Genomic DNA, 12,375 nt, shown 5'->3' on the forward strand with positions numbered 1-12,375 from the left:
TCATGTAGTGTAGTCATGTAGTGTAGTGTAGTCATGTAGTGTAGTCATGTAGTGTAGTGTAGTCATGTAGTGTAGCTATGTAGTTTAGTCATGTAGTGTAGCTATGTAGTGTAGTGTAGTCATGTAGTGTAGCTATGTAGTGTAGTCATGTAGTGTAGTGTAGTCATGTAGTGTAGTCATGTAGTGTAGTGTAGTCATGTAGTGTAGTCATGTAGTGTAGTGTAGTCATGTAGTGTAGCTATGTAGTTTAGTCATGTAGTGTAGCTATGTAGTGTAGTGTAGTCATGTAGTGTAGCTATGTAGTGTAGTCATGTAGTGTAGTGTAGTCATGTAGTCATGTAGCAATTGGTTAACTATCTATCTAACTATTCATCAGTCTTGTGGTCTGGGGGTAGAAGCTGTTCAGGGTCCTGTTGGTTCCAGACTTCCTGTTGTTCCTATCCTGTTGGTTCCAGACTTCCTGTTGTTCCTGTCCTGTTGGTTCCAGACTTCCTGTTGTTCCTGTCCTGTTGGTTCCAGACTTCCTGTTGTTCCTGTCCTGTTGGTTCCAGACTTCCTGTTCCTGTCCTGTTGGTTCCAGACTTCCTGTTGTTCCTATCCTGTTGGTTCCAGACTTCCTGTTGTTCCTGTCCTGTTGGTTCCAGACTTCCTGTTGTTCCTGTCCTGTTGGTTCCAGACTTCCTGTTCCTGTCCTGTTGGTTCCAGACTTCCTGTTGTTCCTGTCCTGTTGGTTCCAGACTTCCTGTTGTTCCTGTCCTGTTGCATCCATCTTCACTCTCTGAGTTTCTGGAATTGATCTGATAGATGCAGTAAATTGGGCACGGCCTGACGTGTGTGTGTGTGTTTGTGTGTGTGTGTGTGTGTGTGTGTGTGTGTGTGTGTGTGTGTGTGTGTGTGTGTGTGTGTGTGTGTGTGTCTCAGGGAGGGTTATTTTTACATTGTCCAGAGGAGAAGTGTTTGTGAGAATGACGTCCACACAGTTCTTCTTCGCGTGACCCTGCTGTCTCCTCCAGTCAAAACACTGTCATGTGCCTCCACTGTGTGTGTGTGTGTGTGTGTGTGTGTGCATGCCGAACTACAGAGGACCGTGTATTGAAGTGTGGAGAGTTAACCTGTGTGTGTTTCTCTCTAGGCTGGTCGGTTTAGAGGTCTGACTAAGGGCTTCCCTCCTCTACCTCAGCGCTCCTCAGGAAGGCGATCCTTCGGCCGCTCCAAACGCATCAGCCTGGCACGCTCACTGGATGACCTGGAGGTAGGACACAAGCACGCACACACACACACACACACACACACACACCCCTAAAAACACTTCTACCTAAAACTGACCCTCACCACCCCTAAAACACTTCTACCTAAAACTGACCCTCACCACCCCTAAAAACACTTCTACCTAAAACTGACCCTCACCACCCCTAAAAACACTTCTACCTAAAACTGACCCTCACCACCCCTAAAAACACTTCTACCTAAAACTGACCCTCACCACCCCTAAAAACACTTCTACCTAAAACTGACCCTCACCACCCCTAAAAACACTTCTACCTAAAACTGACCCTCACCACCCCTAAAACACTTCTACCTAAAACTGACCCTCACCACCCCTAAAAACACTTCTACCTAAAACTGACCCTCACCACCCCTAAAAACACTTCTACCTAAAACTGACCCTCACCACCCCTAAAACACTTCTACCTAAAACTGACCCTCACCACCCCTAAAAACACTTCTACCTAAAACTGACCCTCACCACCCCTAAAACACTTCTACCTAAAACTGACCCTCACCACCCCTAAAACACTTCTACCTAAAACTGACCCTCACCACCCCTAAAAACACTTCTACCTAAAACTGACCCTCACCACCCCTAAAAACACTTCTACCTAAAACTGACCCTCACCACCCCTAAAACACTTCTACCTAAAACTGACCCTCACCACCCCTAAAAACACTTCTACCTAAAACTGACCCTCACCACCCCTAAAACACTTCTACCTAAAACTGACCCTCACCACCCCTAAAACACTTCTACCTAAAACTGACCCTCACCACCCCTAAAACACTTCTACCTAAAACTGACCCTCACCACCCCTAAAACACTTCTACCTAAAACTGACCCTCACCACCCCTAAAACACTTCTACCTAAAACTGACCCTCACCACCCCTAAAACACTTCTACCTAAAACTGACCCTCACCACCCCTAAAAACACTTCTACCTAAAACTGACCCCCACCACCCCTAAAACACTTCTACCTAAAACTGACCCTCACCACCCCTAAAACACTTCTACCTAAAACTGACCCCCACCACCCCTAAAAACACTTCTACCTAAAACGGAAGAATCTGGGTTTTGCGGATGCTAGGAGAACGCTACCTGCTCGAATGCATATTGCCAACTGTAAAGTTTGGTGGAGGAGGAATAATGGTCTGGGTCTCTTTTTCATGGTTCGGGCCCCTTAGTTGCAGTTAAGGGAAATCTTAACGCTACAGCATATAATGACATTCTAGATTATTCTATGCTTCCAACTTTGTGGCAACAGTTTGGGGAAGGCCCTTTCCTGTTTCAACATGACAAAGCGATGTCCATACAGAAATGGTTTGTCGAGATCGGTGTGGAATCACTTGACTGGCCTGCACAGAGCCCTCACCTCAACCCAATTTAACACCTTTTGAATGAATTGTAATGCCGACTGTGAGCCAGGCCTAATCGCCCAACATCAGTGGCCGACCTCACTAATGCTCTTGTGGCTGAATGGAAGCAAGTCCCCACAGCAATGTTCCAACATCTAGCTAAAAGCCTTCCCAGAAGAAGGGGCTCCCGAGTGGCGCAGCGGTCTAAGGCACTGCATCTCAGTGCTAGAGGCGTCACTACAGACACCCTGGTTCGATTCCAGGCTGTGTCGCAACCGGCCGTGATTGGGAGTCCCACAGGGCGGCGCACAATTGGCCCAGCGTCGTCCGGGTTTGGCCTGGTGTAGGCCGTCATTGTAAATAAGAACGTGTTCTTAACTGACTTGCCTGGTTACATAAAGGTAAAATAAAAGAGTGGAGGTTGTTATAGCAGTAAAGGGGGGGACCAACTCCATATTAATGCTCATGATTTAGTAATGAGATGTTTGACAAGCAGGTGTCCACATACTGTTGGTCATGTAGTGTACACACACACACACACCCTTGTATGTATGCTGGATTACACAGCATGCCGTGCTGCAGAGACTTCACTCTCTTCTTTCCTCTTTTTATCTTCTCTCTCTCTATTCTACCTTTTTTTCTTCCGGGCGCTGGGCCCCTGTTACGTGATGTCCACAAACAGAGACAGCTTTGTTTAGGAGAGAGAGAGAGGAGGGGGAGAGGGGAGGAGGGGGAGAGGGAGAGGAAGGGGGAGAGAGGAGGAGGAAAGAGTAGGGGGAGAGAGGTTGGAGGATGGGGAGAGGGGAGAGGGGAGGAGGGGGAGGAAAAGGGTGAAAAGAGGAGATTAGTCTAACAGAAAAGGGAGATGAGGGAGGAGGGGAGAGGGAGAGGGTTAAAAGGGGAGATTAGTCTAACAGAAAAGGGAGATGAGGGAGAGGAGAGAGGGAGATGGATGGATGGATAGAAGAGTTCCCTGGTTGGTATTTCTAATGAACACTGATGAGCAATAGGCTGACATTCCTCTCCGTAGAGAGACCACACACACACACACACACACATACACACACACACACACACACACACACACACACACACACACACACACACACACACACACACACACACACACACACACACACACACACACACAATTATCACCCCAGTCACGCACATATGGACACACTCTAATTATCTGGCTCAATCTACACACACACACACACACACACACACACACACACACACACACACACACACAATTATCACCCCAGTCACGCACATATGGACACACTCTAATTATCTGTCTCAATCTACACACACACACACACACACACACACACACACACACACACACACACACACACACCCTCCTCTCAGCCTTCTTGTCAGTAGTTGTTTCATCTCGTCACAGAGACAGTACTAACCAGCTAATATACCCAGCATGTAAGAGGAGCCGGGGACCTCGAGGCTTGTCTTATGATCAATATGATTCTGTAGACCCGCCTGATGTCTTATGATCAATATGATTCTGTAGACCCGCCTGATGTCTTATGATCAATATGATTCTGTAGACCCGCCTTATTGTCTTATGATCAATATGATTCTGTAGACCCGCCTGATGTCTTATGATCAATATGATTCTGTAGACCCGCCTGATGTCTTATGATCAATATGATTCTGTAGACCCGCCTTATTGTCTTATGATCAATATGATTCTGTAGACCCGCCTGATGTCTTATGATCAATATGATTCTGTAGACCCGCCTGATGTCTTATGATCAATATGATTCTGTAGACCCGCCTGGTGTCTTATGATCAATATGATTCTGTAGACCCGCCTGATGTCTTATGATCAATATGATTCTATAGACCCGCCTGATGTCTTATGATCAATATGATTCTGTAGACCCACCTGATGTCTTATGATCAATATGATTCTGTAGACCCGCCTGATGTCTTATGATCAATATGATTCTGTAGACCTGCCTTATTGTTTTATGATCAATATGATTCTGTAGACCCGCCTTATTGTCTTATGATCAATATGATTCTGTAGACCCACCTGATGTCTTATGATCAATATGATTCTGTAGACCCGCCTGGTGTCTTATGATCAATATGATTCTGTAGACCCGCCTGATGTCTTATGATCAATATGATTCTATAGACCCGCCTGATGTCTTATGATCAATATGATTCTGTAGACCCACCTGATGTCTTATGATCAATATGATTCTGTAGACCCGCCTGATGTCTTATGATCAATATGATTCTGTAGACCCGCCTGATGTCTTATGATCAATATGATTCTGTAGACCTGCCTTATTGTTTTATGATCAATATGATTCTGTAGACCCGCCTTATTGTCTTATGATCAATATGATTCTGTAGACCCGCCTGATGTCTTATGATCAATATGATTCTGTAGACCCGCCTGGTGTCTTATGATCAATATGATTCTGTAGACCCGCCTGATGTCTTATGATCAATATGATTCTATAGACCCGCCTGATGTCTTATGATCAATATGATTCTGTAGACCCACCTGATGTCTTATGATCAATATGATTCTGTAGACCCGCCTGATGTCTTATGATCAATATGATTCTGTAGACCCGCCTTATTGTTTTATGATCAATATGATTCTGTAGACCCGCCTTATTGTCTTATGATCAATATGATTCTGTAGACCTGCCTTATTGTTTTATGATCAATATGATTCTGTAGACCCGCCTTATTGTCTTATGATCAATATGATTCTGTAGACCCGCCTGATGTCTTATGATCAATATGATTCTGTAGACCCGCCTGGTGTCTTATGATCAATATGATTCTGTAGACCCGCCTGATGTCTTATGATCAATATGATTCTATAGACCCGCCTGATGTCTTATGATCAATATGATTCTGTAGACCCACCTGATGTCTTATGATCAATATGATTCTGTAGACCCGCCTGATGTCTTATGATCAATATGATTCTGTAGACCCGCCTTATTGTTTTATGATCAATATGATTCTGTAGACCCGCCTTATTGTCTTATGATCAATATGATTCTGTAGACCCGCCTGATGTCTTATGATCAATATGATTCTGTAGACCCGCCTGATGTCTTATGATCAATATGATTCTGTAGACCCGCCTGATGTCTTATGATCAATATGATTCTGTAGACCCGCCTGATGTCTTATGATCAATATGATTCTGTAGACCCGCCTGATGTCTTATGATCAATATGATTCTGTAGACCTGCCTTATTGTCTTATGATCAATATGATTCTGTAGACCCGCCTGATGTCTTATGATCAATATGATTCTGTAGACCCGCCTGATGTCTTATGATCAATATGATTCTGTAGACCCGCCTGATGTCTTATGATCAATATGATTCTGTAGACCTGCCTTATTGTCTTATGATCAATATGATTCTGTAGACCCGCCTGATGTCTTATGATCAATATGATTCTGTAGACCCGCCTGATGTCTTATGATCAATATGATTCTGTAGACCCGCCTGATGTCTTATGATCAATATGATTCTGTAGACCCGCCTGATGTCTTATGATCAATATGATTCTGTAGACCCGCCTTATTGTCGGATGATCAATATGATTCTGTAGACCCGCCTGATGTCTTATGATCAATATGATTCTGTAGACCCGCCTGATGTCTTATGATCAATATGATTCTGTAGACCCGCCTTATTGTCTTATGATCAATATGATTCTGTAGACCCGCCTTATTGTCTTATGATCAATATGATTCTGTAGACCCGCCTGATTGTCTTATGATCAATATGATTCTGTAGACCCACCTTATTGTCTTATGATCAATATGATTCTGTAGACCCGCCTGATGTCTTATGATCAATATGATTCTGTAGACCCGCCTGGTGTCTTATGATCAATATGATTCTGTAGACCCGCCTGATGTCTTATGACAGCACCGGCGGGAGTCAGACTTTAGACCGCAGACATCTGGTTGTCCACATCTGGTGTATGCGTGTGTGTGTGTGTGTGTGTGTGTGTGTGTGTGTGTGTGTGTGTGTGTGTGTGTGTGTGTGTGTGTGTGTGTGTGTGTGTGTGTGTGTGTGTGTGTGTGTGCGAGCGTGTGTGTGTGTGCGTGCGTGTGTGTGTGTGTGTGTGTGTACATTACTCTAGCCTGTTGGCTGAGCTTACACAGCAAATTACATTAAAAACTTTTCAGACAGACTGACTTTCATACTCCCTGTGTCAAATCAAATGTTATTGGTCTCATACACGTGTTTAGCAGATGTTATATCCCGGGTGTAGCGAAACGCTTGTGCTTCTAGCTCCGACAGTACAGTAATATCTAACAAGTAATAGCTAATCATTTCACAACATATACCCAATACACACACATCTAAAGTAAAGGAATGGAATTAAGAATATATAAATATATAGACGAGCGATGTCAGAGCGGCATAGAATAAGATACAGTAGAATAGTATAGAATACAGTATATACATATGAGATGAGTAATGCAAGATATGTAAACATTATTACTGTGGTGTGTGTGTGTGTGTGTGTGTGTGTGTGTGTGTGTGTGTGTGTGTGTGTGTGTGTGTGTGTGTGTGTGTGTGTGTGTGTGTGTGTCACGACAGAGCTTTAGTATTGCTAAGATCAGTTATTTTCCATTCTGCTTGAAGTCAGTATTTCTTCCCAACTTACTTCCTATATAGTGCACTGTACTGTTGGCTAGGGCCCATTGGATGGGTTGGTTGTTTAGCAACAAACCCACACATGAACAACTACGGGCCAGAAGATACAGTGTTGTTGAAAACATTTCAACTATATTTCATCTCCTAATGTTTATTGAAAATACAAATACATCATTACAGTTGTTGGTTAACTAGTCTTGTTGTCTCTCTAATACATCATTACAGTTGTTGGTTAACTAGTCTTGTTGTCTAATACATCATTACAGTTGTTGGTTAACTAGTCTTGTTGTCTCTCTAATACATCATTACAGTTGTTGGTTAACTAGTCTTGTTGTCTCTCTAATACATCATTACAGTTGTTGATTAGCTAGCTAGCGAAATTCACCCATATTAGCATTAGACGTGACATCAGTCAAAACAAGTCGTGGAATCGAGAACAAGATGAATCTAACCGAAAGGAATCACCTACGATTCCCCAACATGGCGGCTTCTGGTCGTTGTTGCCAGCTGTAAGGCCATCCAGAATCACAGTCACATGGACTTGCAGCCAGATTAAAGCACGGGCATCAGCTTCGTGACGTCAGCTGACCCATCTACAGGGCCTGGATCAGTAGCACTGTACAGGGAATAGGGTGCCGTTTCAGACGGGTCCTTAGTGTGTGTATGTCCTCTATGAGGAGACCATAGGTTATCCCAATCAACCAATCACACACCTTCACACACCTGTGTTAGGGCTTGTTGAAGAATGCACCGTTACGGGTTCCAGGAGTATCACCACATATCATCCTATCCTGTACACCACAGCTATCTCTCTCTCTCTCTGTCTCTCTCTCTCTGTCTCTCTCTCTCTCTGTCTCTCTCTGTCTCTCTCTCTGTGTCTCTCTCTGTCTCTCTCTCTCTCTCTCTCTGTCTCTCTCTCTCTCTGTCTCTCTCTCTCTGTCTCTCTCTCTCTGTCTCTCTCTCTCTCTGTCTCTCTCTCTCTGTCTCTCTCTCTCTCTCTCTCTGTCTCTCTCTCTCTGTCTCTCTCTCTCTGTCTCTCTCTCTCTGTCTCTCTCTCTCTGTCTCTCTCTGTCTCTCTCTCTCTCTCTCTCTCTCTCTGTCTCTCTCTCTCTCTCTCTCTCTCTCTCTCTGTCTCTCTCTCTCTCTCTGTCTCTCTCTGTCTCTCTCTGTCTCTCTCTCTCTGTCTCTCTCTCTCTCTCGCTCTCTCTCTCTCTCTCTCTCTCTCTCTCATTCTTCCTCTTAACCCCCCCCTCTCTCTCTGTCTCTCTCTGTCTCTCTGTCTCTCTCTCTCTCTCTCTCTGTCTCTCTCTCTCTCTCTCTCTGTCTCTCTCTCTCTCTCTCTCTCTCTCTCTCTCTCTCTCTCGCTGTCTCTCATTCTTCCTCTTAACCCCCCTCTCTGTCTCTCATTCTCTCTCTCTCTCTGTCTCTCTCTCTCTCTCTCTCTCTCATTCTTCATCTTAACCCCCCCTCTCTGTCTCTCTCTCTCTCTCATTCTTCATCTTAACCCCCCCTCTCTGTCTCTCTCTCGCTCTCTCTCTCTCTCTCTCTCTCTCTCTCTCTCTCTCTCTCTCTCTCTCATTCTTCATCTTAACCCCCCTCTGTCTCTCTCTCTCTCTCTCTCTCCTACTCTCATTCTTCCTCTTAACCCCCCCTCTCTGTCTCTCTCTCTCTCCCTCTCTCTCTCTCTCTCTCTCTCATTCTTCCTCTTAACCCCCCCTTTCTCTCTCTCTCTCTCTCTCTCTCGCTCTCTCTCTCTCTCTCTCTCTCTCTCTCTCTCTCTCTCTCACTCTCTCTCATTCCTTCCTCTTAACCCCCCTCTCTGTCTCTCATTCTCTCTCTCTTGCTCTCATTCTCTCTCTCTCTCTCTCTCTCTCTCATTCTTCCTCTTAACCTCTCTCTCTCTCTCTGTCTCTGTCTCTCTGTGTGTGTGTGTTTCAGCCCAGGGCAGTGTGGGTGGAATAGGAATTACACAGGGTGGGCAGGGGGGAGGGGAGAGGAAGGAGGGGAGAGAGAGAAAGAGAATGTGATGAGAGAGAGAGAGAGAGAGAGAGAGAGAGAGAGAGAGAGAGAGGGAGGAGAGAATGTGAGAGAGGGAGAGAGGGAGGAGAGAATGTGACAGTGAGTGGTGGCTTGGACACATCTGAGCCAGCAACTAGAGATTTCTCTCCACAACAAACACACACTTATCTCTTCACACACACATTTTCTTCCTCACACACACACACACACACACACACACACACACACACACACACACACACACACACACACACACACACACACACACACACACACACACACACACACACACACACACACACACACACTCTCTCTCAGCGGTGGATGGATATGTATTTTGAGGGGATGTTTCTGATGCGGTGCTGAGATCTACTTCTCTTCCTCATGGAGCAGAAAACCCTGAACTGTGAGGGAGCTACGGAAGGAGTAAGTAGAGTGTGTGTGTGTGTGTGTGTGTGTGTGTGTGTGTGTGTGTGTGTGTGTGTGTGTGTGTGTGTGTGTGTGTGTGTGTGTGTGTGTGTGTGTGTGATCGTGTAGTGGAATGTTTCTGGTCAGCAGCTGATCTCAGAACAGGAGTGTTAGAACCTATAGATTCCCAGCTGTAAGTTCTTCTCATTTCATTATAGAGTCAACCCCTAGTTAATAACCACCTACTGCTTACATTTCACCCATTGGGATGAGGTGGGCAGGTTTTGCATGGTGATTTACTAAGATATGCAGTTGCATTAGAATCCAATTCATTTGATCTGATTTAGAAACCGGTTGGTAGATTTCTGAAGCGCGTTCAGACTGTTGTCGTTGGCGATCTGATTTAGAAACCGGTTGGTAGATTTCTGAAGCGCGTTCAGACTGTTGTCGTTGGCGATCTGATTTAGAAACCGGTTGGTAGATTTCTGAAGCGCGTTCAGACTGTTGTCGTTGGCGATCTGATTTAGAAACCGGTTGGTAGATTTCTGAAGCGCGTTCAGACTGTTGTCGTTGGCGATCTGATTTAGAAACCGGTTGGTAGATTTCTGAAGCGCGTTCAGACTGTTGTCGTTGGCGATCTGATTTAGAGAACTGGTTGGTAGATTTCTGAAGCGCGTTCAGACTGTTGTCGTTGGCGATCTGATTTAGAAACCGGTTGGTAGATTTCTGAAGCGCGTTCAGACAGTTGTTTTTGGCGATCTGATTTAGAAATAGTGTAGCCTGTAGTTTCTAAAAGTATTCGGTTCAAATTTGAATCCTAGTTAATGATAGTTTTTAGTTATTACATGTTCATTAAAGTTAAACTTGGTTCTTGTTCTGGATTTGGAGTCACGTTAGCAACAGTTAGTGTCGGCCCGGCCATTTTGAGGGTGTGGAGTAACTTGAAGCTGATTCTCACGTTCAATCTGAATTAGACCATGTCGCAGGCGCGGGCAGCTCCAGTCCTCCAAGGCCTGATCAGTGTCACAACGTTTTCCCCATCCCTAGAAAACACAGCTGATTAATCAAACTGCATTCTAAACTGAAGACCATGATGAGGTGATTATTGGAGTCAGGTGTGTTAGCTGGGGCAGAACTGACACCAATCAGGCCCTCGAGGACTGGAATTGCCCACCTTCGTAAGCTGGACCATTAACATCCAGCCTTGGCCTTGAGGACCCTCCTCTATGTGGCCAGCTGGACCATTAACATCCAGCCTTGAGGACCCTCCTCTATGTGGCCAGCTGGTCCATTAACATCCAGCCTTGAGGACCCTCCTCTATATGGCCAGCTGGTCCATTAACATCCAGCCTTGAGGACCCTCCTCTATGTGGCCAGCTGGTCCATTAACATCCAGCCTTGGCCTTGAGGACCCTCCTCTATATGGCCAGCTGGTCCCATTAACATCCAGCCTTGAGGACCCTCCTCTATGTGGCCAGCTGGTCCATTAACATCCAGCCTTGAGGACCCTCTATGTGGCCAGCTGGTCCATTAACATCCGGCCTTGAGGACCCTCCTCTATATGGCCAGCTGGTCCATTAACATCCAGCCTTGAGGACCCTCCTCTATGTGGCCAGCTGGACCATTAACATCCCGCCTTGAGGACCCTCCTCTATGTGGCCAGCTGGACCATTAACATCCAGCCTTGAGGACCCTCCTCTATGTGGCCAGCTGGTCATTAACATCCAGCCTTGGCCTTGAGGACCCTCCTCTATGTGGCCAGCTGGTCCATTAACATCCAGCCTTGAGGACCCTCCTCTATGTGGCCAGCTGGTCCATTAACATCCAGCCTTGAGGACCCTCCTCTATGTGGCCAGCTGGTCCATTAACATCCAGCCTTGAGGACCCTCCCTCTATGTGGCCAGCTGGTCCATTAACATCCGGCCTTGAGGACCCTCCTCTATATGGCCAGCTGGTCCATTAACATCCAGCCTTGAGGACCCTCCTCTATGTGGCCAGCTGGTCCATTAACATCCAGCCTTGAGGACCCTCCTCTATGTGGCCAGCTGGTCCATTAACATCCAGCCTTGAGGACCCTCCTCTATGTGGCCAGCTGGTCCATTAACATCCAGCCTTGAGGACCCTCCTCTATGTGGCCAAGCTGGTCCATTAACATCCAGCCTTGAGGACCCTCCTCTATGTGGCCAGCTGGTCCATTAACATCCGGCCTTGAGGACCCTCCTCTATGTGGCCAGCTGGTCCATTAACATCCAGCCTTGAGGACCCTCCTCTATGTGGCCAGCTGGACCATTAACATCCAGCCTTGAGGACCCTCCTCTATGTGGCCAGCTGGTCCATTAACATCCAGCCTTGAGGACCCTCCTCTATGTGGCCAGCTGGACCATTAACATCCAGCCTTCAGAACCCTCCTCTATGTGGCCAGCTGGACCATTAACATCCAGCCTTGAGGACCCTCCTCTATGTGGCCAGCTGGTCCATTAACATCCAGCCTTGAGGACCCTCCTCTATGTGGCCAGCTGGTCCATTAACATCCAGCCTTGAGGACCCTCCTCTATGTGGCCAGCTGGTCCATTAACATCCAGCCTTGAGGACCCTCCTCTATGTGGCCAGCTGGTCCATTAACATCCAGCCTTGAGGAC

At 46.1% G+C, this 12,375-nt stretch overlaps 1 protein-coding gene across 4 annotated transcripts in view; it reads left to right on the top strand.

Moving 5' to 3' along the window:
• rgs12b (regulator of G protein signaling 12b) overlaps positions 1-12,375 on the top strand; it is a 104,972-nt gene that overhangs the window by 36,467 nt on the left and 56,130 nt on the right. For all 4 annotated transcript variants that reach the window (XM_082973971.1, XM_082973970.1, XM_082973973.1 and 1 more), the window contains exon 8: positions 1,133-1,252. In XM_082973971.1, coding sequence (XP_082830097.1) covers positions 1,133-1,252 — 120 coding nt within the window. The remainder of the gene's footprint in view (positions 1-1,132; positions 1,253-12,375) is intronic.

Source organism: Salmo salar, chromosome 04 (assembly GCF_965601325.2).
Source record: "Salmo salar chromosome 04, fSalSal1, whole genome shotgun sequence".
Taxonomy (NCBI): Eukaryota; Metazoa; Chordata; class Actinopteri; order Salmoniformes; family Salmonidae; genus Salmo; species Salmo salar.